Source organism: Melospiza melodia, chromosome Z (assembly GCF_035770615.1).
Source record: "Melospiza melodia melodia isolate bMelMel2 chromosome Z, bMelMel2.pri, whole genome shotgun sequence".
Classification (NCBI taxonomy): domain Eukaryota; kingdom Metazoa; phylum Chordata; class Aves; order Passeriformes; family Passerellidae; genus Melospiza; species Melospiza melodia.
The window spans coordinates 30,141,052-30,154,652 of NC_086226.1; the positions used below are offsets into that span (position 1 = coordinate 30,141,052).

The following is a 13,601-nucleotide window of genomic DNA, read 5'->3' on the forward strand; positions in this document are numbered from 1 at the left end:
GAAATAAGTTAGAATCTTTTAAGTGTATCAACTTGCTTTTCTATGCTCCCTCTAAATGATTGTTTCATTATTCTCATCCCATGTAGGGAAGACCAGCTTTCTATCAGAAAGAAACAGAAGCATGCAAGGCAGCCAACTAATTCATTAGAGAAGTCATCCTCTTTAGCACCTATTATCACATCAGCAACAGAGTGCTACAATCAACACTTACAAACCTGTCCTAATTTAGATCCTTCCATTAGGCACTAATATCTACTAAAACCAGCAGCATTAAATAATTACACCAATACTAGAGCATTAGTTTTAAGCATTTTAGTGAGAGTAAGGTAAAGCGGCAGGGCTTATGACAATATAGCTGTTTGCAACGCTGAACAGTTCTCACAGTTGGTGGAGTTCTGTGATTACAGCTGGGAACACCTTCTCTGAATGACTATTCTCCCTTTTGAGGAAGTTATAATCCAGATATTAAAGTATAACTTTCCCTATTTTTAAACTTCTAAAAAGTTTTAAACCTCCCTGTAATTGATTTTGTACCTTTATTTTTCTGTTCTTATGGTTTTACATCTGAATTAGCTCATGGCCTTAAGACAATAAAGTAACATTTATAATCTGAGAAGACATTAATGGCAGAAATAATATACAGGGAAAAAAAGCATTCTTAGTAACTGTAAGGCTGGGGAAATCTAATAACTGTTTTATCTAAGCACATCAGAAATCTAATGTCAGAAACACAGTCTAAAGTATATGAGACATCAGAAAATGTACAGAATATTACACCAAAGAGGTTGGAAGGAAACAAGGAGTTTGGAAAGAAAAATTATTAAAATTATTACTACTTGCCATTCTAGGCCTGCAAAAGCAGACTAACTACTAACCTGTCAAAGAACAGAATAAAGCATAAATGAAAACCTATGTGGGCTTCCTAGATTCTCAGCAGTTGTAGTAAAAATGAGAACCTGATTTGTTTTCCCCTTCATTGATCACGACACACTGCGTTAAATCAACAGTGTCCTCAGATACCCTATTTCTCTAGTCCCCACTAGCTTGGCATAAAATTTTGGTATCGCAGTTAATGCATGTCCTCAGTCTGCATTAAACCTACCTTGTCATTTAGCACTGCACAGCCATAGATTTTTCCTCTGCACTTTCTGTTATGGAAAAACCACACAAATTAATGTATTTTCCTGAGCTAATATATTTTTAGGCCTATCACTTCACGCCAGACCAGTGAAACAGGTCATTACTTCATCATCTTAATGCAGGAGGAAGCCGACTGACCTCAGTGAATAGGTCAGTGCTGAGGCAGGACAGACGAGCAACTGAATTCCCAACAGCTGCACACAGAAATATAATTACACACTGTAGATTAAAAAACCTGTGTGTCTCAGTCCTAAGGATGTCAGTTACATATTTTTGTTACTGATACGACTGCATTTTCAAACTGTGTTGTAAACAGAGTATCTGACTTGAGCAATTCCACTAATTTTGATCCCAGCCTATCTCTGATTTGTAATTTCACACTTTTATCTGTTCCAAGATGCACTTCACTAACTAAATGGACACACATTAATATAAATATATGAGTAAAAAGTACATTAGAATAATAGTATACCGCATCAAATCCTTGGAACCTCTAGGAATCAGGTGATTCCCATATGGTCCATATTTTTAAAGTACCCAATATAAGATTAAAATGTACTCAGAAACATTTGTGAAGCTCTAAATTATGATTATCACATAATGATCAAATGCAGAAAAATCTCATGAGAAAATTAGCTTCCCTAATTGCCAACTATAGGGAAGAAAGTGCTAAGCTGGTGTATTATCAAAAAGGACAAAACCAATGAAGAATAACATATCAAAATAACTATAATGAAATCCTTGAGCTCCAATAAGTAAAGCAGAGATCTTACTGGAAAAAAAAAAGTAATTGTGTAATTGAAAATGGTGCTCATACGTAAGAAATGTCGATATTTAAAATTATAGTTTTGGGTAGTATACTAAATAGCTTTTTTATATATTACATGTATGTTAGCATAGTTCTTAGGGCATTATAAATCCTAACCATCTCCCGCCTTTCTGAATTTCCCTATCAAATATTAATTTAAGAAATTCATTTTATAATGAGAGAGACTTCCAGATTCTACAGCAGAAATTCACAAATTCTTTTACTAGCAATGCTGATACCATCAGAGATGAAGAAGGTCTGATTTCTATCGCCCCTGAGGAAGTTATGAGACACAAATGGGCATCAATACAATGCAAAATCCCAGGTTACTAAATTCATCCTAGAACACCCCAAGAGCTGTAAACAATCCAACTGCAAGGACAGAAAGGAAAAGACAAAACAAAATAAATCAGAGTACCTGAAGGGCTCTTGCTGAGCAAACATTGGCTGACTGCCAGGGGAAATGCCAGAAAAGTAAGGCATTCCAAAAGCTTCACAGTCTCTTTTGGCTTTTAAAAAATTCACCATTCCAGTTAAATTCTCCACTATGCTTTTATTTCACGAAGGGAACATTATAAATAAAAAGATCTGTAAAGCCCAGGTAAATGCCTTGCTTAAGGGACCATATGTTTTCCTAACCATATGACTAATTATTGCAAATACAGACAGGAACATATAGGTTGGGAATCTTCAGATATTGTTAGTAATGATCTGCTGCAAGGTATGCTTTATTACAGGCTCTGATGTTTAGATAGCCAGATGGCATCAGAGGCAAAAGTGTCATCTCTCATCTGTACTTGCCTAGAAACCCTCCCCATATAAGACATGACTGGGTGAGTTCATCACCTGGGACCCACACACTGGTTTTGCAATTACTGCACCTGAAACTGAATGCAGAATCTTGGTTTGCATAGACTGACTATAGCAGAGGACCACTGTGCTTTTCTGGTTTTGTGTGTACCTAGTGTTTTGGGTGTATATGAAAGTTTTAGTCTTAATTTTTTAAGGAACTACTGCCTCAAACTCTGAGGCATGACAAAAATGTTTAGTCTATGAGTCATTATGGAAGGACACTAGTCTAAAGCAATGCAGATCAGAAAGCTGAGGATAAATCACACAGGGAGCTGCAGATAATAGGCTTTCTGAACCAAGGAGAAATTAGGCAGCATCATTAAGAAAGTCTGTGAAACTTCTTCAGAAAAGACCTTCTTTAGGAATTAAAAAAGCCTAGTGTTTAAAAAAACTAAAATGACATCAAAGAGCTATATTCCCTCCTACAAGTAATTTATTCTTATTTTGTCTGTAATGGATGGGCTGGAATGTGACTTAAAGTGGGGGGACATGGAGGGGGAAACAGCTGCTACTTACTTTCATATTATATTTACCAATGTTCTTATTTTTAATGCCCAGTACACTGATATTCTGGAAGATGTCAGCTCTGGCAGTCATTTTATTGCAAGATGAGGGCCTAGGTTAGGAACTGCCAAGAGGTTCAAGCTGAGAGTACAGATACAATATGGGCTTATAATTATTATCATGGCAGAGAGTATAGCAATGTGATCTGAACATTTTGTTGAACTACTTAGGTCTAGGTTGGTACAGTGTTAACCAGGGGTGATCTTAACCCTTTTTCAGAGAGGGCTTTCAATTTTATCGTCTCCTTTGTGTTGCACTATGAGGTTTTTGTAACCTTTCAAAGACAAAAATCCAACTAATTTGTTTTGTTTTAATTTCATTCAGTCACATTGTTCAAAAAGGTAGCAAGCAACCTGCAACCTGGGCTCATTTTCCTATTTCTCTGTGACATTAAATTTAATCTACATTATTTCCCTTTACAGTATTTATAAATTAAAACCATGAGCATGCCTTAGGCATTTGGATACTTTCGTGTATCAGTTCAGACAGATGAAACAGCTTTCAAGACAAGGCTGTTAAAAGTTCTTTCAGTCTGCCGCCTGAAGCAACTAATGTGCAAGACAGAATGGAGCTATGGACTGGAAGAGTAGGCTGGGTTGTGTCAGCTGAGGAGACACCATGTCATCCTTCCGACTTCCTTACTTCCTTTATTAACAGATTATCTGCAAAAGCTTTGACTTGCCACTGACTTACATTTTGGAAAAACTGACTTTTTTCTGGCTGAGCTCACATTGGTTTAAATAAGTCTTCAAGCCAGTGACCACAATTAATGAGTTTAAAATTTTACTTAGCATCCAAACCCCACTATCAGGTGCATTCATTTCAGTATCAAAAGTTAAAATTCAGAGTACATTAAATTTTGATATTTTACAGTATACCAGGAGTGTAAAGTTTCCCCTCTTGCCAAAGCTCTTGCAGTATCAGGAATGTGAAACCCTTTCAAACAAATTCCCTGTCAGTTACATTCTGAACGCACCAGAAAAGCAGATAACCATCATCATCATCATCATCATCATCCTCCTCCTGTTTCCACTATCATTTTAGAGGACTGATATCCCATGACAGCTTCATTGTCTTTTTTTAGTGTTAAAGAATTCATCCCCAGAGCCTGGAAAACAACTAGGAAATGTCTTGTAACACCATGACACATGTGGAAAGGTCAATATGTTTTCCCTAAGAGTGGTCTTAAATATGCTCCTGATTCCAGGCTGGCATCCCACCTCTCTTTCTCTTGCCTCTGGCCTAAAAGACTGTCTATGCTGTGAACTTTATATTCAAATTTCTCCCCAATGTCCATTCAACATAAACAACAAATTCAGTTGCTGATAAAAAAAAATTTAGTGCTGCAAATTTCAGAAAGGATCTTTCCAAGTTTATGTGGACAGTAGAGAGAGAATATTGTTTCCATAAAAAAAGCCCTGAATGTGGGTAGATAGAAAAAAGGGTCTGAGCATGGGCATAATGTGTACAGCTTTCTTAAGACTGAATGTAGCTCTTAAGGAGCAGAGAGAATTTAAAAGTTTAGTGTTTTCTAAAAGTTAAATACTTCAATTAAGTGTAATCCAAGACTTCCTTTCATTCGTTAGCATGATTTCATCCAGATCTTTAAAAAAGCTGGTAGAAAATTTATGCTTTGTAAACATGAATGGAGGATGTTAGAAAGCAGAACACAGAATACAGCAGAATGGAAAGATGTGCCAGTCAGCACTATGGTGACCTACTTTTATTGTAGCAATCCCATTTTTGAAGACATGTCAGTATTTTTTTAGAAAAGCGGGCACAATGAGGTGTCAGCAAACATGCTGGTTATCATTAAAGATGTTGCCTGATGACTGCAAATACTTATCTGTATGACTGACAGGCTTAGTCAAGGAGCTCCCACATTAATGTGCAGTATCATGTCCCTAAAGGAACAAATATTGTTGTGGTTCTACAGTAGGAATATGTTACACTGAGCAAGATGCCCATCTACAATAAAGGTCATGGTTTATGGTTCCTTAGATTGCAAAAATTGGAGAGACACGTACTTTCAGATCACCAATGAGAGAGCTGCTTGGGGCTTTTTGTTTTGGCTTTAGACCCATTCCAACAATTTCACTGTAGCTCCTATAAAAATGTTTTGTACACTGCCAAATTATCTGACTTGATTAAAAAAAAAAAAGTATTTTTCACATCCATTGTCCTTTAAATAGAAAGTCATTACCCATCCTTATAAATAACGCACAGTCACATTCTGTCCTTGAACATTCTGTTCCCACACAGAAAACTATCCTACAACTGACTCTATTTATCTTATTTTACTTATAAAAATCTTGATCTGCGTGTTTGAAACAATGGATCATTACACAACTCAGAAGTTTACAAACTGAGGATAACATTACATGAAACTAATGCCAATAATCTACCTTCAGTAGCATTGTGAAACTACGGCCTAAACTGAAAGCAGTGATGAACTGAGTGTTTCCATATTTCTATTTATTTTTTTTAGGGAATAAGGGTTAATAAACTAGGATGACTTTAAAACTTAAAGTATTTTCTGGCTCACTTACTGACAGTGAATCAATATCATTTTATTGACCATGAGGACTACAAAACAAACTTTAGTTCATTAGCAAGTGAGCCAAGAAAATATGAAAGTAACCTTGAATAAATTGCAGGGCAGCATATTACTAGGCATGTGTTTTTACACTAAATTCTGAAGCTAACTGTTTAGGAAAATAATGTTTAGAAAGCACAATGAAAAATGAACAATACTTACAACCATACCGTTTAGGGACACCCAGCAATCTGGTGGGAAATCCTGAAGTAATGGTACTAAAAACTGTAGACAACCATCCCAGTGGCACAGCAGGAGCATCATTCCAATCAGATTAAAGATTCTCACCACTGCACTGGCCAGATCGTATGTCATGTGGAAAATCTGCAGACAAAAATTACAGGTGATGTACATGTTGCAAATCAGAAATCAAACTCATGTAATTCTCATCAGGCAGCTTAAACGAAAAGAAGTATCATCCTGAACTTCTAAAAAAGGTGAGGTTTCTAAGGCAGGATCATTAATTTGAGCACATTAATTTTAGCAGAGAACCATACTGACACACCTGACTCTTGGCTGCATGCCAGTGTTATGTAAGCTCCTGAAAAAGGCATATATTGGATAGAAGTCACCCACTAAAATGTTTTCTAAAAACCTCCTCCTCCTTTCAATTGAAGCAAGACTCACAAATTAAAAAATACCTCATAAAGCTAGTGATAACATTACTCACCTATGAGTTTGGTATCTAAATACCCAGAAGTTTTGGGAGATTTAATGATCCCTTCAGAAGATTCATTTTTGCATTTATTACCTTCTAAAACGCACAAAATTCTGAGTGAAGAATTACATTTTTTGTCTTCTACTTTTATACTTTTAATCCAATTTGTATATACCAGTCATCAATCAAAAATGACAAAAAGGTAGCTGATAGCTCTTAATAATTAGCATTTCCCTAAAATGCTGATAATCCCATGGCTACTGCATAGGCTACTGTAGTAGATAAATTCATATCAATTTAATAAAGTAAGTTGGATTTCAATGTGTTCCTCTGTTCTTTCGACACAAACCATTTACATCTGAAAAGTGTCTTACAGTAAATCACACGTGAAATTCTCAAAAACAACAGAGACACTTTTAAGTTTGTCATGGGCAAATGGACAGAATTGTCATGGACAGAATTTGCATAAAGAGCACTAGTCAGCTGTTGATATAGTATGAAAAAATGCATTTAGCATTGCTCTGCTGTACTGGTTTTAATGTACTTCCAATCTATAAATACAGACATATTTCATACTTCTTACACAAGTCAACCAACTAAAGATAAATATATGACATTGTAATATGCATAATTATCAGGAGTTATATTTAGAAACTAAAGAATGTGAAGTTGGTGTTGCATAGAACTTTAAGTATAAAATACTGTTTAGTAGTGTGACTAGACATAGAAACCAGAGGATTTAGGACTGAAAACATCAGATGGCTAGAGATATATGGGCATATTGGTTCATGAAATTTTGCATATTTAAATAAAATAAAAATCATACATAACAGAGGGAAAGTCTGTGTCCTAAATTTTACATATCTAAACTAAAAGCAGAGGTAAAGTATCCATATTGCAAATGAGTGCAAGTACAAATATGGAGAGCACATTGCGGCGTCTTTCACTTTCTGTTCATGGGAGTTGGTCGTTGTTTGAAAATGGCAGTTTATATTCCGAGTCCCAAAATGCAAAACCTGCATATTAGAAACATACTTCAGACACTAACACTATGCACAAAACATGTTTTTCAGTCTAGAGGGTTTAAAGAGAATGCATTCCAAATTTCAGTTCAACAACCATTGGAAATAGAGGCTGGTAACATAAATCCAAATACCATCTAGCTGCTGTCAAAATTGAGAAGATAAAACTGATATTTAGGAGTAGGAAATGGAAATAGTCACTATTATGCATTTTTCTTGCTAAGCAATGGATTTGTGTTACAGCCATTTCAATAGCTTCAGTTTCAGTAGCTGTTACGAACCAAAATAGTGGATGTGTGCACAGAAATCATTTTATTTTGAAGAACTGGAAAAAATAGCAAGGATTTCTACTGGTTTGGAACACCAGCTCTCATTTGGGTTGTACTTTGTCAACATGGTTCCTTATACTACAACTGCAAAGAGCAGGTAATCCCTGATCACATGAAAAGTGTTGGAACTTTTTCCCTCAAGTTTTCCATTAGGCTTTGCAGTAAGAGACCCAGGGAAAAACCTGATTGCCAAAACTCTCCAGAGTTCAAAACCCAGCAATCATATATACCCAAGGCTCTGCATCCTCATCCTGACTCTGCATCTATGGGCTTAGGAACTGCGCTGCTGTGTTTGGGCTCTTCCAGGACTGTCTTATCTTGTCACTGTTTTCTTCAAAGTCTTTGCATTATTAGCATGCCTCTGCCAAAATGGCCACATACTGCAAGAATGCTAAAAGGTTGGAAATGTTGTATGAACCCAAATCCATCAAAGGAAATGACTGCCAACAGTCTGTGTACAACACTGCAAACCTCCATCATTTCTGAAACTTTGCTCCAGAAGTAGCTTCTGTGAAGCTTAGTGTTAAAATGTTGAAAATGCTTGAACATATCCAGGATATTGTCTAGACTGCATAACATGGTAATATTTTATCAGCATTTCAAATATACCATTCCTTTATTGCTTATCTTTTGCCTATTATAGCCTAATATTTCTGTAGTCTATCCTAACAACTGTGATGCCTCTGTGCTAAAAAAATTACTCCAACAGAAAAACCTTAAGCAAGTGTTGGAAAAACATTTAAAAAAATCTTTGCATACCCACTCTGCAGTAAATAGTATCTGACAGTTTTTCTTCAAAAAGGAACTTATGGAAATGTGTCTTTCATTGGAAAAAATATTTAAATACTGCAAGCATACATTGTTCAATGTAAACAATAATGTTTGCTTGTAGTATTGTATTGACATATTTACACTTAAGGGGTGGGAGGGGTGGGATGTGTTGATTTTTTTTAGACTATAGCCAAAATACCCTGTGGACTGAAGTCACATACTGCATGTTTAATGTTCTTCCATTCAGGAATTGATTGTGATACCATGAAGCATGGAGGAGGAGTAGAAGAAACCAGATTTTTATAGCATTTTTTTGGTAATCACAAATTACAATTCTCGTATTAATGAGATAAACCTCATTAAGACTACCAGGAGATATGTGGCGTGCAGTTTTCTCAGAGATAAACTGGAGGACAGAATAGTAATGCCATTCATTTGAGGAAATGGTGGCTTGCCCATCAGCTGGTCTTCCAGTGGGATAGAAAGAAATACAAGAAGACCACGAATCAGTTTACCTTGATTTTGCAGAACAGATGTGTGCTGAAATCTCTCTATTTCAACAAGTTTTTTTAACAAGATACTATTCATAACAAAAATAATTCAAGCATTTGCACACAATTAAAGTTAAGCTCCTAAGCCCTTCACTCATGTAGTTAATATAAATGCTTGGATATCATTAAACATTTACCATGCAAAAATGCCACGCAAATAAGAGGAAATTACAACTGCAAAATCCATTTGAAAATCTGGCCACTTTATTTAGATTCCTAATTTCATACCTAAATATTTAGTTTAACTAGAAAGACAGTAAATTTTGGATGACATATTTCTAAAAAAACTTCTAGAATTACTTAGGATTACTGCTCATGAGAAAAAGTTAAAATCCTCCTAACAACTAACTGCTCCCACAGTTTTGTTTCATATAATAGGAAAAGCTTCATAAATATTTCTCCTTTTTAATTACTACTCAACTTCATTTCAGTTTTTGTTATGTTTTTCTGTATGCATTTGGCTATAGCACTGTCATTTTTCATAGTTTCCAAATACTTGAAAATTTAAAAAATCTAGCCTGTGAACTCACTTCTATTAACTCATAATTTCTTCCTTGATTAATTTTACAGGATTTTATCAATAGCCTGGAAACCTTTTTTTCCTGAATAACTGACAATGCCTAGGACAATGGCTGAAAAGAAGCCACAGATTAACAGTTTCCAGTCTTTTGGCACAATATTGCCAAATAATAAGAATAAGAAATTGCTAAAGAAGTCAGACTTCACATGTTTTATCTCAGTTTTCACTCACACTTTATTAATGACCATTTTTATTCCCACATAAGAAGCAGAAAGCAGACTACTCCTTCCTCACATTTGTAATGGAGTGTATATATAAAATTGGTCCTGCTAACTTTGATTTTTGAGCCTGAGATGGAAAAACCTTTCCAGTCTTACCAGCCCATATGCTTAATTGCATTTTAGGGCTGTCATATTAAATTAATAGCACACGTATTGTTTAACCAAGCGAACACAAAAGCTGTAGAACTGCTGTCGGTCATGCACAGGTTACCTCTTCTGCATTCTGATAATTGGGATGTAGTATTTGTTTAGTTGTGATTTTTAGTTCAGTTCAGAATCACACAATCATAGAACCATGAAAAAGATGGAAAAGACCTCCAAGATCAGCAAGTCTAACTTCTGCCTGAACACTACCCTACCAACTAGTCCATGGCACTAAGTGCCTTATCCGGTCATTTCTTGAACACTTTCAGAGATAGTTATTCCACTGTCTTTGATTTATAGGTTCAGTTTATCTAAAAATTAATTTTTATAAATCATCAGAATTTAATTCTGATTAAATGAAGAAAAAAACTATGGAATCTCCTAGAAAAAGAAATGTATTCAAATCTCATGTCATTGAGTTAATGCAGATACCTCTTCTACTTCTCAGAAGTACTAAAGGTGCTTAGCACCACAAAGCTATCTCAGGTTTAGCCTTCAAATGGAGACCTGCAACCCACCGGGGGCAATATGAAATGGCACTTGCACCAGGAGACCTGAGGAGTCTGCAATCCTAAACAGCCGCAGTGGGGAAAAAGGGAGAGCTGCTCATGTGCAGCTCTGGAAGGCATGCTGAAAGCTGTACTTCCAGCAGTGAAACTCCAAGCTAGACTGCAGGGCAAAATAACAGCTATGAAAGTGACAAGGGTTTTTTGGATTCTGTTTCTGGGTCAGCCCAAAATTATTAGTTTTATCCCTCAGAGCACCAACTAAACAGAGATTATAAACAGTAGGATCTGAATTCTCCTATTTGAGCTGAATGTTTACTTTTAAGATAGCAGCTGCAACAAAGCTTCCCCAGAAATAAAATAATATAAAAGGGAGAGCACAATGCCTCTTTTTGCGCATTCATCTCTCAATCTTCTTTAAACCACGAAAGGCAGCCATGGCTTTTTTCCTTTATCTATTTCATATTTGACAAATCAACTTCAAAAGATATTCTAAGATATTCTTCATAAATATCACTTGGGATACCACAGGTCTGATTCAACTCCTACCAAAGCCAGTTTCTTTGAGAACTGCAGGTTATCACACTCTACACTGGAAATACATCTGCACAAGCAGATGTAAACACGCATTGATTGAAATTCCTGGCTATGCCCTCAGGGTAACATTTTACACTCAACTGACTCCTGATATGTGTGCTTAATTTTATGATAAATAATTTATCATTGATAATTCAGTAGTGGGAAAAGGTATACAGCATTATTTAATCCAATTGTATTTGTGACCTTAAGCTGATGACAAATGCAAAGATCTGCTTCTGCTTGAGCTGGCCCTGAAGGGAAAACACCAGTGATTTCATAAACAGAGCAAACTATTTTTAATCAAACATATTCAGAAAAAAAAGAGCTGAGAATGGCCTATTTTATGTGACCTTTAAAATTTGTTACTTTCTAGATGGAGTCAGTCTGACATTAGGTTTTATAATAGGAGTCCCATTTATTCCAATTCAAGGAAATGTACAAATAGAAGCCAGCATCTGCTGATCAAAAAGAACATAACAACAGAATAGAAATGTGACAGGTTAAACCTGAAAGCATTAATAGAACTACTTTGCTGAAGGACTATTTAGGCAAGACTTGAAAGGTCACATATAACCAGAAAGCAATATTTATTTACCATATTTAAGTTCTGCAATATTTATTTACCATCTATAAATTCTGCAAATACTATATAATACTGTAAATTGGCCAATGCTATACTAAATATTAACTCTCACACAGGGGTCATGACTTCATTCTCAGAATGTGTGGTTTTGTTATCCTCATGTGATAAATGTGTGTCATGACATCTAAATACAGAGTAGCAGTCACTTTATAAAAACAAAAGTAAGCAAATGACAAAGGATTCAGGATTCTGAAATAAAATCACCAGTGCTAATTCTCACTTGTTTCTACAGAGGTGGAGGTCTCATTCATCACTTATACTGATGACATGAAGTACCTTATTAGATAGACTAAGCATTTACCTGAAGTGAAGCAAAGTAAAAGCAAACCAAAAACATTTCACAGCTGTCAGAAAGACATAAACATAGAATACAAACAGCCTGCCTCTGTAACAAAGTTCAGCTGTAACCCTTCTTAAGTCATAGTACTAAACTGAGTGTGAGCATGTGGCAAATAACACTGGAACTTGAACATGAGCATAGAGACTGATAATTTTGGCAGCTAGAAGTGTAAGTCTGCTCCCACTTCAGCATTATTTCAAGCATCAGCATCACCTGAGCTTCAGCTCAACTTCTTGATGGGTCAAATATTTCCTCTGACAGCATCACTGAACTCAAGCTGGAGACCTCTGAGCATGGAGCTGAGCTAAAAGGGACATTTATTTTCTTTCATAATTATTTAGATCTTAAAAAGAAGGCAGCTAGGAGATGTAGCCAGTCTGTAAATGGTCCAAAATATTATTTTAGATTTTTCTTATTAGCTGAGCAAGAGGAACTGTTTTATTTCTTTTATTACTGTGAGGATGTACTTTGGCAGAAACAAGAGAAGAGAAATAAGTTATTCCCCTTCAGTCTCTGCCAAGGCAGGGATTCCCACTATGCTAAAAAGGCAGTTGAACAAGCAATGTGAATCCTAAAAAATATCACTGCTTACAACTTTTCAAATATCAGATACCTGACTGCATCTTTAGAAATTAGTATCAGATTCTGAAGTCTATATACCCCAATTTTAACACAAATATACAAGCAGCTTTCATCATTAGTGGATCTGAAACAAGCAATAAATACCAGACTTACATTTACCAAGAAATCTACAATAAAATATATCTAAATGCAAAGCCAAGGCAGGGAGAACCTTAGGAAGTAGCAAATTCTTCACAAAAAATGCACACTTGATAAAATTTTTCTACAACATTTTTGATCATTCAAGTCTCTCAAACCCTGAACCCAATTTTATTTTCATTTTTAGGCATAACTTTGGTAGCAATTACACTCTACCCTCAGCACACTAGGTCTTTTCCAAAGAGGTGGGTATTTAGGAGAGAGAACAGAGCAGTGCCCTGACTGTACCTTACATTGAAATGGGTGGAAAATGATCCAGTCCACTGGCCCCTGGATCAAACAGTGCAATTCAATCAAAATGAATAAATACAAAGCAGTTACAATGCTTTCTATGCATTTATAAATATTTTTACAATCATCATTGTACAAATGGGACACATATAACCAACTTCTTTCAATCTCAGTTTTTTCCTGACCTTCTTTTAAATTTTTTTTTAAGGTAGTAATATTTTTATCTTCCCATCTCTGTGAATACAAAATGAAATCAGATACTTCTTCATAGTATGTTAAGTACCAG

At 35.7% G+C, this 13,601-nt stretch overlaps 1 protein-coding gene across 1 annotated transcript in view; it reads right to left on the bottom strand.

Moving 5' to 3' along the window:
- HCN1 (hyperpolarization activated cyclic nucleotide gated potassium channel 1) overlaps positions 1-13,601 on the bottom strand; it is a 194,691-nt gene that overhangs the window by 85,957 nt on the left and 95,133 nt on the right. Inside the window, exon 3 of the mRNA XM_063180279.1 lies at positions 6,123-6,284. Within this exon, the coding sequence (XP_063036349.1) occupies positions 6,123-6,284 (162 nt within the window). The remainder of the gene's footprint in view (positions 1-6,122; positions 6,285-13,601) is intronic.